Source organism: Phragmites australis, chromosome 3, assembly GCF_958298935.1.
Source record: "Phragmites australis chromosome 3, lpPhrAust1.1, whole genome shotgun sequence".
In the NCBI taxonomy this organism is placed as follows: Eukaryota; Viridiplantae; Streptophyta; class Magnoliopsida; order Poales; family Poaceae; genus Phragmites; species Phragmites australis.
The window spans coordinates 44,205,432-44,226,389 of NC_084923.1; the positions used below are offsets into that span (position 1 = coordinate 44,205,432).

General features: G+C 45.9%; 1 protein-coding gene across 1 annotated transcript; it reads right to left on the bottom strand.

Annotated features, from left to right (window-relative positions):
- Nucleotides 1–12,759: 12,759 nt before the first annotated feature.
- Nucleotides 12,760–20,617, bottom strand: LOC133913285 (uncharacterized). The gene is made up of 10 exons (XM_062356393.1): nt 19,894–20,617; nt 18,545–18,809; nt 16,718–17,667; nt 16,216–16,639; nt 15,953–16,134; nt 15,039–15,195; nt 14,726–14,953; nt 14,261–14,611; nt 13,663–13,764; nt 12,760–13,558 (listed from the first exon to the last, which is right to left on the bottom strand). Exons 1-10 carry the CDS (start codon nt 20,337–20,339, stop codon nt 13,328–13,330), a joined length of 3,336 nt encoding a protein of 1,111 aa, XP_062212377.1. The 5' UTR covers nt 20,340–20,617; the 3' UTR covers nt 12,760–13,327.
- Between the last annotated feature and the right edge of the window lie 341 nt (nt 20,618–20,958).

Genomic DNA, 20,958 nt, shown 5'->3' on the forward strand with positions numbered 1-20,958 from the left:
ACAAGGAAGAAAGGGGTTTGGCTATAGCCCTACTAGGAGTCGTTCACAGCGACCAGAGTATAATGGGTAATTCGTCCACCTAGCATCTTGAATAGCTTATAAGCCGGTCAAAGACTCGGGTTTTGATCCCTTGCAGTATCATCACATTGGCTCTTTCGACATGTACGTTGCTCTGTGAGTGTGTCACCTACGCATAGCAAACTTTGGTCCTGATCTATTCGCAGTAGTTCTAGAAAGAACTATTGGAGAACCGAGTTCCGTTGTCCGTGACTATGCAATTTAGATTGTCAAACCGCACTACCATCCTTTGTATGAATTTAATCACTATTGTGGTAGTGATCTTCTTGACGGGCTCAACCTCTATCCACTTTGTGAATTTATCGATTATCATGAACAAGAATTCAAAACCACTCGAGGCTTTAAGGAATGGTCCCACGATATCGAGTTCCCAGATAACGAAAGGCTAAAAGAGTGGTATGGTTTGCAGTAATTAGGCTAATAGGTTGGTATGTCGGTCATGGTACTGATATGACTCGCACCGTTTCACCAGCTCGTAAGCATCGTGAGGGCAGTGGGTCAATAAAATCCTTGTTGTAATATTTTTCTGACCAGAGCATGGTACGAAGCGTAGCTTCCACATATACCTCCATAGATATCAGAGAGCACTATGCTCCCCTCTTCCTGAGTAATGCACTTCAGCAAAAGGTCGTTGCTCCCCTGGTGGTAAAGACGTCCCTCTACCAATGAGTATATACGAGCTTGCCACGAGACCTTTTCTGCTGACGCGCCATCATCAGAGGTTGCTCAATTCTGAAGACAATCTAAAATCTAATCCATCCAGGTCGTACTCGAATCAAGCATGACAACCACATGATGGCCACCCGAGGTCTATGGCACAGAAGGTGGTGTTGCCTCTAGTACTCCGTTTTCAAGAAGAGCATCCCCTTCACCTTTGCCCGAGACCATAGTGGATGGTCGTGTGAGTCTTTCTTCAAAGATTCCAACTGGAATAGGTTCGTGAGAAGAAACTAGATGGGCTAGCTCATCGGCTAGATAGTTGTCCTTGTGAGGGATGTGCTTGACTTCAAAACCGAAAAAACATTGGTCCTTTTGCACTTGGTTAACAACTAATAGCGAGTCCCCTATCGGTAACAAGCGTTTAATACTAAGTGCAGAGGCTGCTCGCATTCTAGACAAGAGGCTCTCATATTCTGCAATATTGTTAGTGGCTGAAAAATATAATTGAACTACGTACCTAAGGAGGTCGCCAGTTCGTGAGGTCAAGACCACTCTAGCCCCCGCTCCCTTCAGCGTAAACAATCCATCGAAGTGCATGGTCTAGTGCAAGTCCGCCTCTGGTCGTTGTACCTACTCGGGCTCAAAGGACGACCACTCGACCATAAAGTGCTTGGGACTTGATAGCCGTTCGGAGGACGAACTTAAGATCGAACTCCCTGAGCTCTACTGCCCACTTTGCTATTCTTCTTGTCGCATCCCTATTGTGGAGAATTTCTCTAATTGAGAGCGAAGAGATTACCCTAATTTTGTGGGTCTGGAAGTAGTGTCTGAAATTCGAGAGACTATCAGAATTATGTACAACAGCTTCTAAGCCTGTGAGTACCGAGCCTTCACATCATGTAGGATCTCACTGATGTAGTATATTGGTCGTTGAAGACTTTCTCGCTCGACAACCAATACCACGCTCGTGACTTATGGGGTAGCTGAGCAAAAGCTCATCATCTGGTCGAGGTGCGGTCAGTACAGGAGGGGAGGAGAGATACCTTTTTAGATCTTGGAGGGCCGTTTCCGCTTCTAGGGTCCACCAGAAGTGGTCGCTCTTCTTCAGGAGCTTGAAGAGCGATAATCCCTTCTCTCCTAGCCTTGAGATGAACCTGCTCAAAGCTGTCACACTCCATGTTAGTTTTTGGACTTACTTTAGACTGGTAGGGGATTTCATCCAATAGATGGCTCTGATCTTATCAGGGTTTGCCTCTATCCCTTGACCGAAAATGAGTAACCCGAGCAACTTCCCTGATGGGACTCCAAACGTGCACTTCTTAGGGTTCAATTTCATGAGATACTTCTGAAGGTTGTCGAACATTTCCTGGAGGTTCGTGACCAGGTTGTCCTTGGTTATACTCTTGACAAACACATAATCAACATATGTCTCGATGTTTCTACCGAGTTGTGGTCGAAGAATGAACTGAATACAACGCTGGTAAGTGGCACCGACACTTTTCAAACTAAAATGCATTTTTACATAACAAAAGACCTGGAAGAGTGTCACAAAAGAAGTCTTCTCCTCATCTTCTCTATACATGCTAATCTAGTGGTACCTCGAATGGGCATCTAAGAAGCTAAGAAGATCACTGTCAATGGTTGAGTCAACAAGCTGATCAATCTGAGGTAGAGAGAATAGATCTTTCGAACATGTTTTGTTGAGGACAGTAAAGTCGATGCACATCCTCCACTTACCATTGTGTTTTTGGACCATGACTGGATTAACCAGCCACTCTAGGTACTATATTTCTCGGATGAAGCCTGCTTTGAGGAGCTTATCGATCTCCTTACGAAGTGCTTCCTTTTGGTCGGTTATGAACCGATGAGCTCTTTGTTTGACCGGTCGTGTGTTAGGTCGCATGGACAAGCTGTGCTCGATCACATCCCTGGAGACTGCATGCATATCAAATGGACTCCATGAAAAGACATCCGCGTTCGCCCGAAGGGAAGTGATGAGCGTGAGTTCCTATTTGGGGTATAGACCGGACCCTAACTGGACTATCCTGGTCAAGTCAGAGTCTTCAAGGCATACTTCCTTGAGCCGCTCGTCCTGGTTAGCAGCAACGTGAACCTTTACCGGGCGATGACTAGGTGTAGCATTCTCTAGCTGCAACTTGGGAGTTAGCTCGACCAGACTCCTCTTATCGTAATGTAGGGTCGTCTTTGCGCTGCCAAAGATGGTGATGGCCCCGATTGGACCAGGGATCTTAATCACCTGATATGTGTAGTGGACAACGGCCATGAACTGTGCCATCGATGGTCGCCCTAGGATCGCGTTATAAGTGGTCCCGAAGTACGCCACATCAAACAGAACCTTTTTGATCCTGAAGTTACTTAGCGAGCCAAAAGTGACGGACAACTCGACCCGTCCCAAGGGCTTGGCCGAAGAGCCCGATATATCCTAAAGAAGGGGGAGACAATTTCAATGCGCTCCTTGAGATCTGCAAGGCGTCCAGTGCGTTGGTGAAGAGGAGGTTGATGGAGCTCCCTCCATCGATCAACACATGATCCGGTCAGATTTTCTGAACGGTGGGTTCGACTACAATAGGGTAGTGACCAGGTCACTTGACACTCGTGGGGTGTTTGGCTTGACTGAAGGTAAGAGGTACCTCTGACCACTTCAACCGCGGGCTTGGTACTGGCGTGGTCGCCCACACTTCTCGTACCATCGACTTGTATTCCGTGTTCGAGGAATATGTCACGGCACCCCTGAAGATATAGTGGACCATGTGATCGATCTGTTGATACCCTAGTGCTGACCGGTCGAGGTCAACCCCATCCTTACCATCCTCACCGTGCTTGGATTTACGCTCTCCAAGCTCCTTTGTTGATGATGCCGCATACAACCTTACACTCGATCAAGTCATGGACACCTGTGTGGTGGATCAGGTAGTAGCCACGACCCTTCTACCCCTCCCTTTTCTCGAAGCACCGATGTGGTCGACCAGTCTACTTGACCACCATGACGTTGGATGGTCCCTCCTTGCGTTTGTTCTTATTTTTCTCCTTCCAGTCGACTCCTTTGGAGGAGGCGGGCTAGTCGGAGGTTGGTCGTGACCTGGTGTCAATCTAACGTTCTTAGGCCTCGGCGGCCTCGGCGTACTTGTTTGTGAGCTCAAAGAGCTCGGTGGTGCTTTGGAATTCAGATTCTCAACCATCTTTTGGTATTTGACTCCTCTCTTAAATGCTATGACCACGGATTCACCTGTGATCCTTGGAATGGTGTTTTAGCGCTCCATAAAGCTCCAAATAAAGTCTCGCAATGACTCACCTGTGGTTTCCTGACTTGTTACAGATCATCCTCGACCCCAGGTCATGCATATAATCCCTAGAAGTTAGCGACAAACTGGTCGCACAAATCCTATCAGGAGCGAACTGACTCACAGGGGAGATTCATAAGCTAGGACTGGGCTAGGGCCATGACTTTTCCGTGGCCTCTCGTGGTTTGCACCATGGTAGTGTAGATATGTAGGAACTTCTTAGGGTTGGTCGAGCCATCATACTTTTTGGCTAGGGTCGGCCAAAACTTGCCCAACCAGCGCACCTCCAGCAATCGAGCTGATAGTGCGTTGCACCCTGTTCTATAACGAGGAGTCACCCGCTGATGGGCGACAGCCCGAGCTCGGGGAGAAAGACGACGTTCACGCGGTCCTGGGGATGTGATGAAGGAATCTAACGCCTCGCTACGTGAAGAAGGAGAATGGTAGGGCTTCTTGCCATTTTCCTGCTCTGGTCAGACACGGTCCTCCTGCTCTCGTGTGGCCATATGGCTCTGGATCACGTCACGGAGGTCGTTTTGGCGTAGAGAATCGCGTAGATCAGAGGGTTGGCTGTCCTGACGCGGCAGGGGTCTTCGAACGCTCCCCGTTACTGAGGGAGGACAGGATCTTTCCTGACGTGGGGGTTGTCGTGATTCTTAGCGATCGCAACCTTCATCAGTCCTAGAAACATACGTGGTATTTGTTGCCATAGTTTGGCATCGAGTGGTCTCAACCAGGAGGGCGAGGTCACGCAACCATGGTGCAACTGGTGAACCCTCCGGTACTGCTACCGGTGGGTGGCTAAGAAGCATTCACACAGTTTGCAGATTCTGTGCAGGCATCATGGCCTCATAGTCGAACTGCCGAGCGCAAAGTTGTGACATATCGCGAGGGGGGAGCCCCCGGCATTCGTGCGGTGTGACGACCTCGGTGACGACACCGCCAAATGCTGGGTCCTCTGCGGAAGCTCCTACAAGCGACGTTGTGGTGGTTGGAGCTGAGCTGCAGCGTCCACAGGTTCGACGCTGGTCTGGTTCTCCTCTGGGCGTGTGGCCTGGGAATCATCGCCGACACCCAAAAAACAGGAGCTTCTGCTGCCCCCTGTTGCATGAACTGTCATGCAAACTTTCTGTTGAGCCTCTGAGCCCTCGAACTCTAATTCGGTGTCCCATTCCTAGAGCACATGGGCTCATCTGGGTCGTATCCCATGATGAACACCTTGCGGTGATCGGGGTCCTCGGAACAAGACTCAACGATTACCGTGGATCTAACCATGGATAGCCCAATCTAATCTTCAACACCTATCGAAACGTAGAAACGTGCCCCCTACCTGACGCGTCAACTGTCGATGGTTAATTCCTGACAATGATTCTGGGGTGTACCGGCCGATGGGCGCGTGAACGACGCTTGCGGTGTGCGCGCATTTGTGATTAACTAAAGAACACAAGGATTATCCAAGTTCAAGCCTCCCTAAGGATAGCAGTTCTACGTCCTATGTATTTTGTTATCAATGTTTGTAAACTGGTTATAGATGAGTCTTTTTGACTCATACCTTCTCTTCTCTTTACATACTAGAAAGAAGTAGAACTTACTACTGGATCATGTTTAGCAGACCCATATTTGCCTAGATATTCTACTCTTAGATTATTAGTATGGAGAATTGGGTGAATCCAACTTGCCATGAGAGCTTTGCCTGTCCATCCCATCTGTGGAACACCGCCGCACCAGCCTCCCCGGTCACTGCAAGTTCGTCTGCCAAGTCGTCCCGTCCACATGCAAAATCATCCACTTGTCCGGTCGTTCTGCAGATCATGTCTCATCTGTCGCATGGCGCAAGTCGGTCTGTAACATCTCACTCCATAGCAATTAATGCTACGGGAAAGACGTTACCCATCTGCGTCGGCGACGACTTTGTTCGCTGGAGGAGGTGCTTCGAGAAGGAAAAACTTTGAGTAGACACCAATAAATATGATTAAACATGTTAGGTATGGACGTCCCACGACTAGCCCTTACTAGTCGTGAGACCATATTATATTGCGAGGATACTGGCCGCGCAAACCTTACGATGGTCGTGCGAAACAAGGGCAGGTTGCTCTATAGGCCAGGGTTCAGAAAAAATCCCGCCAATTGTCATATTTCCTGTGGGACCCATTAGCTAGAATGTCTCCTTACTTAATACCCCGACAATACTGAAAGGATCGAATAGCCCAAGAGGGGGGGTGAATTGGGATATTAAATAAAACTTCTACCGCTTAAGAAAATAAAACTAAAAAGGAATGCGACTACGGGATTTAACAAGATAACTAATTAAGCAAAAATAACCAAGAGAGAAAATCTTAAAGAAGAACTTGCAATAGTAACAATGCTCAAAGTAAGATGCGAGAAATTAAATAGTTGGAGAAGAGAACACCGATTTTTTTCCCGAGGTTTCGAGAAGTTGGCACTTCCCCCTAGTCCTCGTTAGAGCATCCACTAAGGATGTAGCTCCCCCTTGAGTCACCAAGGCTCAAGTGCTCCCTCTTGATTACCCCTTCTCCATCTCCAGATTAGCAGGTATCAAATCAAGTACACCTTCTTTTCCCGAGGCTCCCACAATTCCTCCAAGAGCTCACCGAGAAATCCTCCGATCACCAAGACCATCTAGGTGTTGCTAACCACCAAGAGTAACAAGCCTCAAGCTTCACTTGACAAAGACCAAGCCTAGACAACAGCTAGATGCACACTTGTTACTCTTCAAGCACTCAAGAAGTCCTTAATCTTCAACTAAGAACTTTAAATTTACACAAGTGCTCTCTCTCTTGCTTCTAAATGACACACCAAGTGTATGAGCTGCTACAGGGTCGCAAGAGATGCTGAGAGGTCCAAATGGGTGGGTATTTATAGGGTAAGGATCGAAAATTAGCCGTTGCCTAACAACCCAGAACTTTTTCTTAACGCCGGAAGGTCCGGTGTGAATAACACTCTTCACATCGGAATATCCTGTGCTAATACTTCTGACAAAATAGCTGTTAACTGTTCCATTAGCCGTTAAACCTCCGGTGATTAATCCTAACTTACGACGGATCATCCGGCGCATTGAAATGGGCCAGATGATAGTTTGCAACCTATCTATGTAAATTCATCCGGTGATCATGTTTTGCTACGCCGGACTATCCGGTGTGTAGAATCAGTTCTGGACTTCACTGCTTTCTATTTCTTCAGTGATTTCACCTTTCGAACGCCGGACTATCCGGCGTGGTCTTCAACAAATTTTCAAGTCAGAACTCTTAGGAATTTACTCCGATGAACTCACTCTGATACAGAGGATCATCCGGTGAACTGAAGTTTCGCTGATTTTATCTATTTTAAAATAATTTTGAGTTCTACCTTCGAGATTCAGAACCAATGATTTTTTTAGGTTAACCTAGCAATAGAAAGTCACAGGTGTGCATCGACTATATCTAGACTCTCCTAAGTCAAACTACAACTCTTAACCCCTCTTTATAGTACGGTCAAAAGACTAAATAGAAAAAGAACCTATACTACTTTAAGTGTCCTTCATCTCCTTGTGACACTTAGATCTAGAAGTTCCTTATCCTTCAAGTTCCGGTCCTTTGATCGACATATAAGTCTTTTAACGAGCAAGAGTGTAAAGGCATCATTGACAATTAAGTTTTTCTTTATCCTTTATACTGCTCAAAAGCCCAAATATTAGTCACAATGATATAATTGTCATTAATCACCGAAACTCTTACCTCTTTCTTAGGGGCCTAGATGCTACAAATACCATATTGACCTTGTACCCCTCCATGTCATGCTTCATTAGTTGATTGCTCTGGATTATATTGCTAACCACAACTTTATCTCTATATAGACAGCATTATCCTTGTAAGAAAAGTAAGGTTAGTACTCTAAATGGGACTATAATCATGTGAGTCAACAGGTCAAAGGTATATGCCCCGCTGATGCTTTGGCAAATTTGGAAAGAAAGAAGGTATATGCCAAAGGAGAAGTTGGATGCAGCTATGGAGAAGGGTTTATGAAGAATTTCAGTCTAGCATACTAGTTCCAACCATCCCCTATCATTAAACATCACCTTCAAGCTTAACATTCTCGTCGGTGCCTACTTGTTTATTGGTCCCATGTCTTCCTACTTCCAATAGCTTCACCTTTGCCTTGCAAGTGCTAGAGAGTTCAATCATACGACTGCAAATGAGATCTGAGTACTTGTCTTTGACGATATTGCTTCCTTCTCTTAGCCGTGATTTCTATCAGATCTCCCATTAGCCACGTCTAGCCCTTCCACTCTCTAGAGTCCCCTTGCTTCTTGTGTGGACTTATCAACTTTTCTTATTGGTAATAGAGAGATAATATTATAATTTCGCAAAGTCAGGTATCAACCAATCCCTTTTTCATAAAGTTGGAACAATTGACAAGTAGTTCGTGGTGATACACTAATACCTCGACGCGGACAATCTTGGTGGCTCTTTGAATTATTGGCGGCTTTTGCACCTTTCTCATCACGATTTCTGTGGGTACTTCTTAACAAAGACTACTTTCACTTGAGAATCATCTGTGACCTGGCTTCCCTGGCATTGGCATTCTCCGCGATTAGGTTGTCTTTATATAACGTTTCTCGTTTAGATCTCAATTTCACTTCAAAATTCCAATTCATTATCACAGATAATTGATCTGTGATCAACCATAGAATATCAATATTTTTCTTCAAGCAATCCTCTCTTCCAACGTGGAGGTTCTTCTCAAATAAAATTAAGGATATGTTTAGTTAGGGTCTAACTTTGCCACAACTAAGATTAGATAAAGTGTAGTTACCGTAAAAAATATGGTGAAGAAAATAGCCGTCATACTTATGGCAAAGTTTGGCATGGAAATTAGTCTATGATGTGTGAAGCAAAATAATTTTAAAATTTGGTGAGCCATAATGGTAAAGTTGATCAAACACTCATCTAAAGTGATGTGGTGTGGGAAGTTGTGACAACTAAATAAACATAACCTAAGTATATTGATTGCGTTGGGCAGCTGGGCTGTCTAGACTCATGGGGTCGGCCAAGCTAAGCTGACAATAAAATGATTAGCCTCAGATGACGAGAGAAAGTAAAAGTCAGTGTCGTTGGTCTTCCATTGCAATCGAAGTGTCTTAGATTCAAAGAGCTAAGAGTTTAGTGTACAGGGACTACCAAATGCCCGATAGTGGAGCCTGAGCACAAGTCGAATGAAGATAGAGGGGGCCATGAGCCCATGACCATGTCAACCCTCACGGCCCCGTGCAGTACTTCCTCTGAGACCAAAAACGACTTCGGTGCAATTTCTGTAACGACTACCCGACGAGAGCATCAAGCAAACGCATTGATGGGCCCTGTTTTCATTCGGAAAACATAGGACTCATATGTAGCGATACACACGGGCACGGTATAAAAATCACGTGTTTAAACCACTACTGTATGTGTGTGTTGAGCGTGTGCGTATGTCTACGAGTTGTATCACGTGTGATAGATTTTTTTTTTTGAGCGAGCGTGGTAGATTGTTTTAAGGTGCCAGTCGAGTAGAAGCGGACTGACGGTGTTACCGGCAACGGACTCGGCCCCAGACGCGACTCGGTACCCCGTACGAGTACGAGACAGCGGCCGCCGGCCCGCGCACCCGTGCCGTGATCTCCACGAGCAGACGCAGAGCATCAGCCGGCGCCCAGGCCCAGCTGCCCACAAAGCGGCACTTCGGCACCACACGCGCCGTGCCGAACCGCCGGTGGGTTACGCCCGTCCGTCCGCGCGTAGGCGCTAGTAGCTCCACCTGCCCGCGCGAGCTATCCGTCCAGCCCCGCCCCCGATCGATCGCGCCCGGCCACATCACGCCGCTCGCGATCGCATGGGCGTTCGCGTCTCCCCGGCCTTTCGCCTCGATCGCCGTCACACCCGCTCTCGCCCGGACGGCGGGTTCGGTCCGCGTTCTAGCCACGTCCTCGTGGACCTCACGTCCACTGACCACGTTGTTGGTCACGTGTCCGGGGGACCATGTAGGCAGTCTGGCCTCGGGAGGGCGAGGGACCAAATGGGCTCGGGTATTTTCAGGTTGGAGATTTGTCCCAAGTGGCCATGCATTGATGGATGCAGAACAGGGCACCGTACTGATCGAACCGTGAGCTATTTCATGGCCAATCATCATGCTAAACGAGTAAACGAACAGAGGAACTGTATCCAACCTGAATAGACCGTCGGACGCGCGAGCGGGATGAAAATTCTACGTGGCTCTTCGTCAAAAGATTACTATAAGATTTTGATTCATACCATCTATCTCTGATCTAACGGTTAATACATATAATTAAAAGTAAGAAGAAAAATATCTTTCTGCTCGTAGAATTTCCTTCTGTGGAGCGAAGGCATGCTAACCGCAGCCCCGCACCCCGCTAGCTCTGCAACGCCTCTGTGCTCGCTCAGTTCGGCGCGGCACGGCCGGCAGGCCCGGCACATCAGTTGCGACTTGGGCTCGCATGCGAGTTGAACCGAGTGGGCCGGTGAAGGCTGAACCGGTATGCGTACTCCTAGTTAATCGTTACCGGGCCAAAATTTGTCCTACTACAGTGTTCGTCTGGGACCGTGAGAATTCACCGCTGCCGCTGCAAAGAGGAATTATGGCAAAACTTGTGGGTGTTACTGAAGCAGGGAAGCCTACGTGATCGTACGATCTACAGAATACTTTGTTGTTGCTCCTTGTGCTTATATTTATTCGTACATACTATCTCACTTGTATCTGCAAAAATATTCGAATTACTGTACAGGTCAATCTCAACGGATCGATGATGTGCATCGTGGATATGATTGTAACTTGTAATCAGGATCGATGATGTACATCACGGATATTCGAATTACAATTACAGGTTACTGCGAATGAGCTTTCAGCTCGGTGGTTCATTAGCACGTTGCTAGCGACCGGGTCGGGCGTTCCACGCCCGGTTCTCGCACGCCCATGTAGAGGGGAGGAATTTATTTTTAGATAGATTTTTCTTAAGAGTCTCAAGCGCATGTGGACAGCAACGAAAGCACGACATACTTGTCACTTATGGAGTCAGAGGTTTAATTTGTGATCTCTTCAAGAAGATATGAGTATAGGTAGTAGGTCTTAAGATGTGTAGATATGAATGTGTTGAATATGATGTGAGTTTAGATACTATAATCTGTATTCAGTATTAAAGTTAAAAAAAATTACAGGTTATGGTCATATACAGAGAGTTACGTGTAATTAAAAAAGTATGCCCATACAATTATAGTTACTCACGGGAAACCGTTTATTATGCGAAACCCCTCATCCTGTCCACACCATGTTAATTTTGTCATGGCCCGACCCCAAGGTTCATCACACGGGTGACAACATCGCTATAGCACTAAACACCTTTGGTTTCGTCTCCTTCATGAGGGTTCGGTTCTACAATATTGCCATTTGTCCTGTTGGCCAAACCACATTCAGTAGCCTGTACAAATTACGAGGAGTGAAAGATCGAGAGAATCTAAAGCTTCCCTCCCTGCAGTGCGTCAACTGGTGAACATGTACGACTAACGACTGTACGTGTGTGCGTGCACTGTGCGCGATTGCGCACAAAAAGAGAGAGAGAGAGAGAGACGAAGGTACATGCTCACCTGACTGCCGTGTTCTGCGCTGTACTATCTCAGCACTTGAGTGTGCCCAAAGGGAAGGAGTGAAACTGTCACAGCATGATCTAACCATCACTGAGAAAGCATCACGCAGCGTGGCCCGTACATGGATGATGGATGCCCATCGACAAACCAGCAAATTAACCTGCTGGCTTCTACCATGGGCAGCAAAAACACTGCATGCACAGCGGCGCTGCCCACAAGTTAGATCATGCTGGCAGCTTCACTTTTTCTCTTGGGCACCCATATTCCCAGCTTAGCCGGCCAGCCTCTCCCAAGCGCTTCAGCTCTAGCTCGAGGCCGCCGGAATCTGAAGCAGCACGCGGTGCTGCTTCTCAAACAAGTCGCCGGCTGCCCCTTGCTTATATAGACGGATCGACGGACAGAGACCACATGGACATGGGGCGCCGAGGCCCGCAGTCCAGACCGGGGGGCTCGTAAACTATCCCCGCCCTGTCGCTGACCCTGTGAGGGGATCCGAGACGCGATGCCAACTGCGGCCAATCGCCAATGGGCGCGAAGTCAAAGCGCTTAAGAAAAATGCGAGGCGGCACATGCGGCTGCGCGCGCCAAGGGGAGCGCGGCCCTGTCGTGGGGGCCGTGGCACGTCGCGGAGGAGGAGAACATGGCCTCGGCCTGCCAAGGCATCGACAGGGATTAACTGCCCGTCTTGTCCGGACCTGCAAACAAATTCGATCTCGAGAAGGCAAAACCGCCGTTTTAAAACTGGCTATAGACTAGAGATTGGTCCATGCAGGCCTCTGCACGATAGTCAATGATCAGGTCTCTGCAGGCCATAGCCGTTGCTTAGAATACAGGAGTGTTCAAGAAAGAAAAATAAACAAGGCTAAGCTTTTCAGAGCGGTGTAGGGACCTCAGCATCTTACAAGAAAAACCAGCCCACTGTGCAAACTCAGCTGAATCGGCTGGTATTAAAAATTGGCACTTGTTCAGTTCGAATACAATGGACAATGATCATACTACTACACATAAGACGAACAAACAAATGTCGAATTGTTTAATATGGTCTCTGGATGTGGAATGGTAAAAGGCACAAGTTTCTGAAGAGCTGATGCCGGAAAAGGTTGGTGAAATCAGCATAAATAACCTCGCGAAGCAGTTACATAACTCAGCAGTCAAAGGGTTACATGGACAACAGATCACCGATCGACTGACAGTTGTACACGAAAATAAAACTACACATACAGAAGGCGGTTGCAGCAGTCCAGCAGACAAGTGCCTTGCCCGCGAATGGCCTAAATTAATAACTTAAACGCCATCAAATGATGATGGCGATAATGAGAAAAAAAAATGGATGACATGACACGCAGATACATGATCAGATGACTACTACAACAGTGACTCAGGATTGCCGTGCTGCTACAAAACTGACTTGACTCGGGAGCATCTCAGGCGACAGCGACCAAAGTTGCTGCCTCGGTTCGACTTCTCGTGTTCTGCCTGGCTGCCACCCGAAGACCAACTAACCGAGAGCAGTGAAATGGCTAGTATACTGGTTAGATCTTTAAACCCGCTGAAGGTGGCCAGATCTCGTGACATGCTGAAACCGCCCAGCTTAACCTGGCCCGGTCTGTCAATCTGGTTCCTCACCATCAAGTTTCTGGTTCAGGATCCAAAGATTCACCTCGTGTCATAACATGTAGGTAAGGAGCACAATGAGTTGTAAATTTGCTCAGCTTTGGGACGCTTGGATGCATTCCCCCTGGTGCACTGGTAGAAGAGATCTATTAGATGTCTTAGTTTATCTGCATGAGCATCGGATGTGATCCCCAACTTCAGCCTTGCAACTGGATCATCCATTGTCCAGAACGCTTCTAATTCCTGAGTTAACCTTGGCCTTTGTTTCTTCCTCTGATGGCATAGATTAAAGAAGATGGTTAGACGTTCATACATTTATATGTAACAACTAGCAACTACAAAAACAATAACTTGCTTCTAATGAAAAGGGAGCTTACCATAATGAGATCATATATTTCTGAGTCAGGTAGTCCCTGGTAGGGTATCCGAAGTGTAAGCATCTCCAATAAAAAGCATCCGAACGACCAGATATCCACTTCCTGCATCAAGGAGATATTTAATCAAACCAATCGAACCTCTCTTGGGGGTTTTGTTGGGGTGGGTAGATATTTGACTAACATACTCTAGTAGGTACCTAGAGGGCTATTTCTTAATGTTAACACACCTTATCAATTCAAGTGGATCTTATTTACTAAACTGTAAGTAGATTTATACTGGAATCCAATAAACACATACATGCACAAACTAACACACACATGATAGCTCCAGTGACCAGAGTAACATATGAAATATGAAAAATGGTCTCCACAAGGAGAAGTATGTAATGTGACAGATTTGCTAATGCAAGATAATTGATGTCTCAGCTTAAGAACATGGTGAGAATTGATGCCCCACTTGAAATATTGGTATACTCAGCTAAAACAGAGTTTAATGTAGATTGTAGAGAACACAAATATAAAACAACTTCCTCAGCCAGCATGCAGTATAATTGAATAAACATACAAAAGAAAGCTGACTTTTCAAATACATGCTTACCAGCCCATATCTATGTTTTTCATGCATGGCCTGAAGAACCTCTGGAGCCATCCAACAAGGTGTCCCAACACAAACATTAGGTGGATGTGTACCAAGGTGAGCTATACAGCATGTATGGGACAAAGAATGCAAAGGAATGGATATGTCAAAATCAGAGAGTTTGACTAATGGTGTGCCAGCACTCCTCTTAGAATCCAGATCAAGTAAAACATTCTCAGCTTTTATGTCCCGGTGAATAACGAGCTTCTTGTGCAGCACCGACAATGCACAAGCAACTTCCCGAGCAATGTAAAATGCCAGGTCAATGGGTACATGCTTCTTACCCTCTTTCAGTAGCTTTGTCAAATAGCCCTAATGAGAAAAGATCAGATCCATTTATCAAAACGAACATCTGAACAATGATGTGGATATACTGCATGAAAGTCAAAGACACAAATGAGTCATAAACATGACAACAGATTTTACCTTCAGAGAACCTCCATTTACATACTCCATTAAAATTATAGACTGCAATATCCTATATTCTTTATCGCCATCAACTTGCACCCATTTAGAAGAAAGTTGATGCCCATATATGTCCACTATGGATCTGTGCTTCCTTAGAGCACCAAGCATTCTTACTTCCCCAAGAAGCTTGTATTCAAATTTTTTAACTTCATCATTTGAAGCATTGCGGGTATCTAGATATCTTATCTGCATATGGCAACGAAGTCAACTCCATCAAACAAAATGATTTACAAAAAGTGCACCAAAGAAATAAGGGAGAAACAACAAAAACCTTCGCTGCAGCATCAACAGCACCAATTTTACAGTGATAGACAGAACTAGAAGCTGTAACTTCAATTTCTTTGTATAGCGTGACAGGAGGGAAGGAACATCGAGGAGTATAGCCCTCATCATCAGGTTTAATGTGAAGTTGACTGAGCGGAACATACCTGAAGCAACATGAACATAATGGGTTAATCAAACTTAAGGTGACGATGTCGGATTCAGAAGGAACCTGCATGTAGTATCTATACTTGTTCTGAACGCCTCCCTGAAACAGCATGACTAATATGCATGCAACACTAGATCAGCAGACAAGAGCCCCTACCATTGGGTGAACAAAATAATAAAGGATTAAAAGAGTATCTACCAGCAAAAGCCAAATCAAGAATTAAAAATATAAGAAAAAACTCACTCCTTGCCTCAAACTGAAGATATTTTGTGAGATGTTAGGGATTAACTAAAAGAAAATTGTGCAGGCAGATGAGCAGCTGGACAGGTCAAAAGGTAAAGGCAGGACCTGGCAGCTTGTTAGCGGCATCATGCGACATATCCCACTAGGACATGGCAAAGGCAGCTGTAGCATATCCAATGTTTTACAATTCCTTTTTTATTAATTTGAAATCAGAGCCTTTTATTTCACATGTATTAAAGACTGGAAATCAGTTTCTGCATTTAAATCACTAATTAGACTACTTTTGGTAAACATAGTATTAAAGGATGGAAATTAGCTGCCTTAGCAAAATGACATGCGGGATTTGTAGGCCATGCTTTCAGCCTAACAACACTGAAACAGAGCTAACTCAATATTGACTATATATAATTTGCCATGATGAATTCGATAAAAACACACCATGGAAAAAATGCAAGGAGAAACTACAGTGATAAGTGCTTACACATAAGACTTTAAAATTACAAGCTGCTCACCTGCAAAAGTACTCTGGATCTGTCTCTTCTTTTATGTAGGTAGGGTAACACGCATCAACAATCATCCTTACCCAGCCATTCCCGTTTCTAACTGGAACAACATTCCAAGCATGAGGTGTGTAGTCAAGATGGCCCCTCACAAGCTCACAAGGAATCGGAGGATCCGCCCGATCACAGAGATACTGCAAAAGATATGGTTGCAATGTTCAAACTTCAAAATGCAAATACAAAATTTATGTCAGGGCAGGGAATAAAGGGATTACCTTCATTAGGACAGCTCGGTGACGACAAACACCGAATCGCAATGCCCCTATTGGTACAATACCTGAATTTCTCCTTTCTTTGATGATATGTATCGATCTATCACACAGACCAGTAAAATCAAAGTGCCCAGAAAGAGTATTGGTTTGCTTAAAAGCTTCACTGCTGTCACACATGCTTCCAGCAGAACAAGTACAAATAAAAGGTTGCTCCTTCCTCAAGCTAACGATAGCTCTCCGTGTTCTCTCAAGAGAAGCACTTCGATCACAACCTCCAAAGCAGTCAGAAACAAACAAAGCAAGTACTGATGCCCTCAGTAAATCATGGCCTGCTTCTTCATCTGTTTCAAAAGAGCTTGGCCTTTTCAAACTAGATAGCAATAATTGTGCTGAAGAAGCAATTGCATCCAATTCTTCATCTTGTTCTCTAAATAAAACAAAAGAATATTTAGCACATACAACATATGCAAAATGCAGATCGTTATGGATAGGAATGAGCACTAACCTGTCCAAAAGAATAACTTCACGTGCATATAGTCCAAGACTCCTTTCGTACTCCTCTAACGACATGAAGGGCATATCTCGCCCCGCATCATAAAAGCCATCTGGTAGATGGTCATCTATGCTGCAAAATGATTCCACACTGTACTTATATGATAATTTTGAACATTCATCAATTGGTCTTGGGCATTTGCTAGGTTTAGGATTGCTGTCCATATCAGGGTGCCTTTTTGATTTTGGAGTAAACTTGGATATCTCTGAAGGGTTCTCTCGAACAATTTCAACAGCATCATGAGCTGATGAAGCGGTATCATCTAGCTCATTTTCAACACTACAACTCCTCCCTCTGCCGGAACAAGTAGGGTCCACGCTGATACAAGAATTGTTATCATGGTAACTTCGCATACTTATTCCAGATTTCTCATCAAAATGGTCCTGTAACATCATACCACTATCTTTTATAAGCCCATCCAAGTCATCATCGACTATAGAAGACACGTCTTCAGATATAGAACTCGTTTCTTTCAGCGAATCCTGTACAGAAACTTCATTGGTTCTTTTAATCTCTGGTTTGTTTTCCATATCATGCAAACTATAAGGGTATTCGTCTTCGGCCATGTTCACAGCCATTTCATCAATGTATTTTTCATTGAGCTTGCTCCTGCTTGAGTCTAAACGCTCCTGGCGAGCTCGTTGCTGCGGACAATCCCGCCTCTTCCAGCCCTTCTTCATTTTCAGTGGGGCATGATGTTTCAAATTTTGGGAAGCTTCTGGCTGAGTACATGAAAGGGCACCGTTGCAAGTGCAGCTCACAGTTATAGACTCTGCAAAAATGTTCATGCTTGCTACACCTGAACACAATAGCTTGCCACCCTTTGCAGTATTTTCACCATTCCCCCTCAAGTCACAGCATATCCATGAGGGAATCACGTAAGATTGGCAAATCCTATTAAACTGAAAACATAAAAGAAATTATCACTATATGACATTTGAATGTATAATTAGATCTGGCCAAATGGGCGGCCTGGCCCGGCTCGTTAGTCAAGCAGGCCGTGCTGGCCCATGACACGGTAGGCCCAGTGGGCCTTTTATGGCCCGTTAGCATGTGAAAAAAATCAGATAAAAAGGAAAATAAAAAATCAGCTCTGAGCCTCTGAGCTCCCATGTCCCATCCGACCATCCCTATGAGCATTGTTGCATGTCAGAGAGTGATTATCCCTACAAGCCATGCCACCGGGCTGGACATGCCATGGGCCGTGCCATGCCGAGCCGGTCCATAACGGGCCATGTCGTGTCATGCCGACCTGGCGTGCCACGGTTCCGGCCCAGGCACGGCCCAGCCCGTCGTGCTATGCCGGCTCAGCCCAATTATAAATGGGCCGTGACGTGCTTGGGTCGTGCCCACAGTATCGGGCCACGTGCTGGCCCATTAGGCCATCTCTATGTATAAGCACCACATCCACAAAGTAAATTCAATAGCATGAAAGAATAAATATAAAATTATATTACCAAAAAAACCTCAGCTAGTGTTTTCTCTAAAACCCAACACCCCACTATACCTTTTTTCACTAAATACCTCCCTGGACAATCTACCCTTAAATTTTCATTTAATAGAAATGGGTGACATAAACAGGTGGAATCTACAGTTGCTAAATGAACTCATAGAAAATCACCAATTTAGCAACAAAGAAAGGGAAAACAAATAATAAGACTTGAAAGGACAGAACTAACACTAGCAAATACTGTGGAATAGATGTTGACGCAACCAAAACATAGCAGATAAAGAAGAAACACATGATTTTACTAGAGAGATAGCAAATTGAGAATATACCTGAAGATTTAAATACTGCAGTGCAAGCATAGAAACAAGTTTAACCGATCCAAGAGAACTCAATCTGTTGTTTGATAAATCAAGGCTTTCAAGACATCTCAAAGACGAGATTCCTGAGGGTAGATCCACCAACTTATTATTAGTCACTTTGAGGAACTTCAGAGCACTCAACTCAGTTATACAGTTAGGCAAGTTCTTCAGCTTGTTGAAAGAGAGATCAAGTTCTTGGAGCTTCTTGAGGGACCCAATCTCAGGAGGGAGGTACCTGTCGGTTGTTTAAAGAAGGATATGATCACCATTTCTTTCATCCACAGGAGAAAAAAGAAAAGAAAGAAACTCAATACAGCATAAGAAGACATTATTAGAAATGCCATGCAACTCCCCATCAATGATCTAAACTACAACTCCGAGTAACCAGATGCTCATTTAGTATAGGTTCAGCCTAATTGGGCCTTAAATATCAGCATTTACATTGCAGTAACTGAGAGTTTAACCCATAATCACAACTGATGAAAGGCCAAAGAACATTTCATGATCATTATTCGGCAATTAAAAGGTTGCACACTGGACATGGCACCATTATATTTTTGGCATTACGGCAAATTAAGGTGATTCAACAATAACTATTTAAAACTAAAGTCCAACGTATAGTTGATGGGTGTTCCACCCAATGTCCAGGGCACCGTTCAGGCGGCTAGGTCGACTAGACGGCCGACTAGGCCCAACTATTGGGCTATTGGGCTCATGAAACCCTACTGGGCCACCGGCCAAAACAGCCCAATTTGCCAGTTCCAGCAAGTCATCCACAACTTGTCTGGATGGCTAATCACAATGGATCAACGACTAGTCGGACGACTAGCCGTCTAGACGCTCAAGTCGTGTCATAGTGCCTATTCGGTGGCAGCTGACCGATTTGTCGATTAATCATCGACTAATCGCGACTAATTGAACAACTTGAAAACACTGGTTCCTCCACCACCGAAGCAGAGAAGCACAACAACAATGCATGCATATATTGTATTTCAGGCATAGAATTGAACGCAGCTAGCTGAATTCAAGTTGTGTAAGCTAATAATTCCCTACCAAGCTTAATTGTAGTGTAGAGGGGTCACATAAAAAAGAAAATGTTAGATGAGATAAAATCTCAAGCACTACGACAAAAGCGAAGTCACAAACCAAAAGTAGCACGAATCATTCCATCAACCTAAATTAACACTTGGCCAGAGCAATCATGATTACCGGAAGCTACTGAGAATTGCCTATTCCACCTAACCAACAGTCGTAACCAGTTTGCACACGCCAGGCCGGCAAGCAGACACTGGCAATGAAGCTAGTGGCTTTGCACATACCTAATGGAGAAGTGGCATATGGTGAGCTTGGTGAGGCACTTGAGACCGGCTACCTCGGCCAGTATGGAGCAAGCGGAGGGCCTGGGCGGCACCATGGAGAGTTCGAGCTCCCTGAGCATGCGCATCCGGCGGAGCGGCGCCGCGGACACCCTGGGCGCGGACACCTTAACCTGGAGGCTCTCGAGCCCGTCCAGGCCGCCCCCGGCCTCCGTGGGGAGCACCTCCACATCGTTGCCGAAGAACTTGAGCGACCTAAGCGCCCCGCCGCCGCCGCCACCGAGGGAGCGCGGGATGAGGTTGTACGTGTTGCGGTAGATGTATATCTCGCGGCCGGGGGGCGGGGGGAGGGGGGCAGCGAGGTCCCAGACGTTGCCGGCGACGTCGGCGGCGTCGGATCTGCGGGCGGGGAGGTCGTCGGCGTCTGTGTCGGAGGAGGCCGGGGCCATGGGGCGCCGCCGGAGACGGTGGCGGCGCCGCGGGGACGGGGTTTTGGGCGGCGTAGCCTAGGGTTTCGTACGGGGAAGCCAGAGAAACGCGGGGGCGGGGGCTCGGAGTTTTCTAAAAAGATTTGTTTATGAATAAAAAAGGAAGTGGGAGGAGAGCGGTGGTGGTGACGCGGAGCCTGAGAAATCCATGGTGGGTCGGACGCGGGAGCGTCCTGGTTCGGTTCGGGCCCGACTTTTTTCTCCCCTGGTCCGGTTCGCTCCGACTTTTTTCTGCCCTGGTTCGAGTCTGTAATCAATATCGACTCGGCCCGACGCCAACTGAAGTCTGAAGCCCAGGATTAGGCCGACTGGTAATTTGATCCGGACCTGACTGGATTAAAAATCCATGACTGTCCATATAGAAAAGTCCACGTCTACATCTTTTTAAAAAAAACACAGCTACAAGTTTGTTTCCAAATTCGTTTGTATCTTTTAGGAAGTAATTCAATTCCTGCTGAAACCGAGAAAAATTGCGGTGTTTGGGACTCATACACTGCTACAATGTGGCGCATTTCTCCCGCCAGAAGTCCAAAATGTACAGAACCCATCCCAAGTTCCCAACGTTTTCGGTCGGAGAAAT

Excerpts from the sequence above, each read along its gene's own strand:
- LOC133913285 (XM_062356393.1), bottom strand. The coding sequence starts at position 20,339 with ATGGCCCCGGCCTCCTCCGACACAGACGCCGACGACCTCCCCGCCCGC. Across the intron at positions 15,196-15,952 it reads GATCCAGAGTACTTTTGCAG|GTATGTTCCGCTCAGTCAAC; the intron begins GTGAGCAGCTTG and ends ATGTTGCTTCAG. Across the intron at positions 13,559-13,662 it reads AAATATATGATCTCATTATG|AGGAAGAAACAAAGGCCAAG; the intron begins GTAAGCTCCCTT and ends CTATGCCATCAG.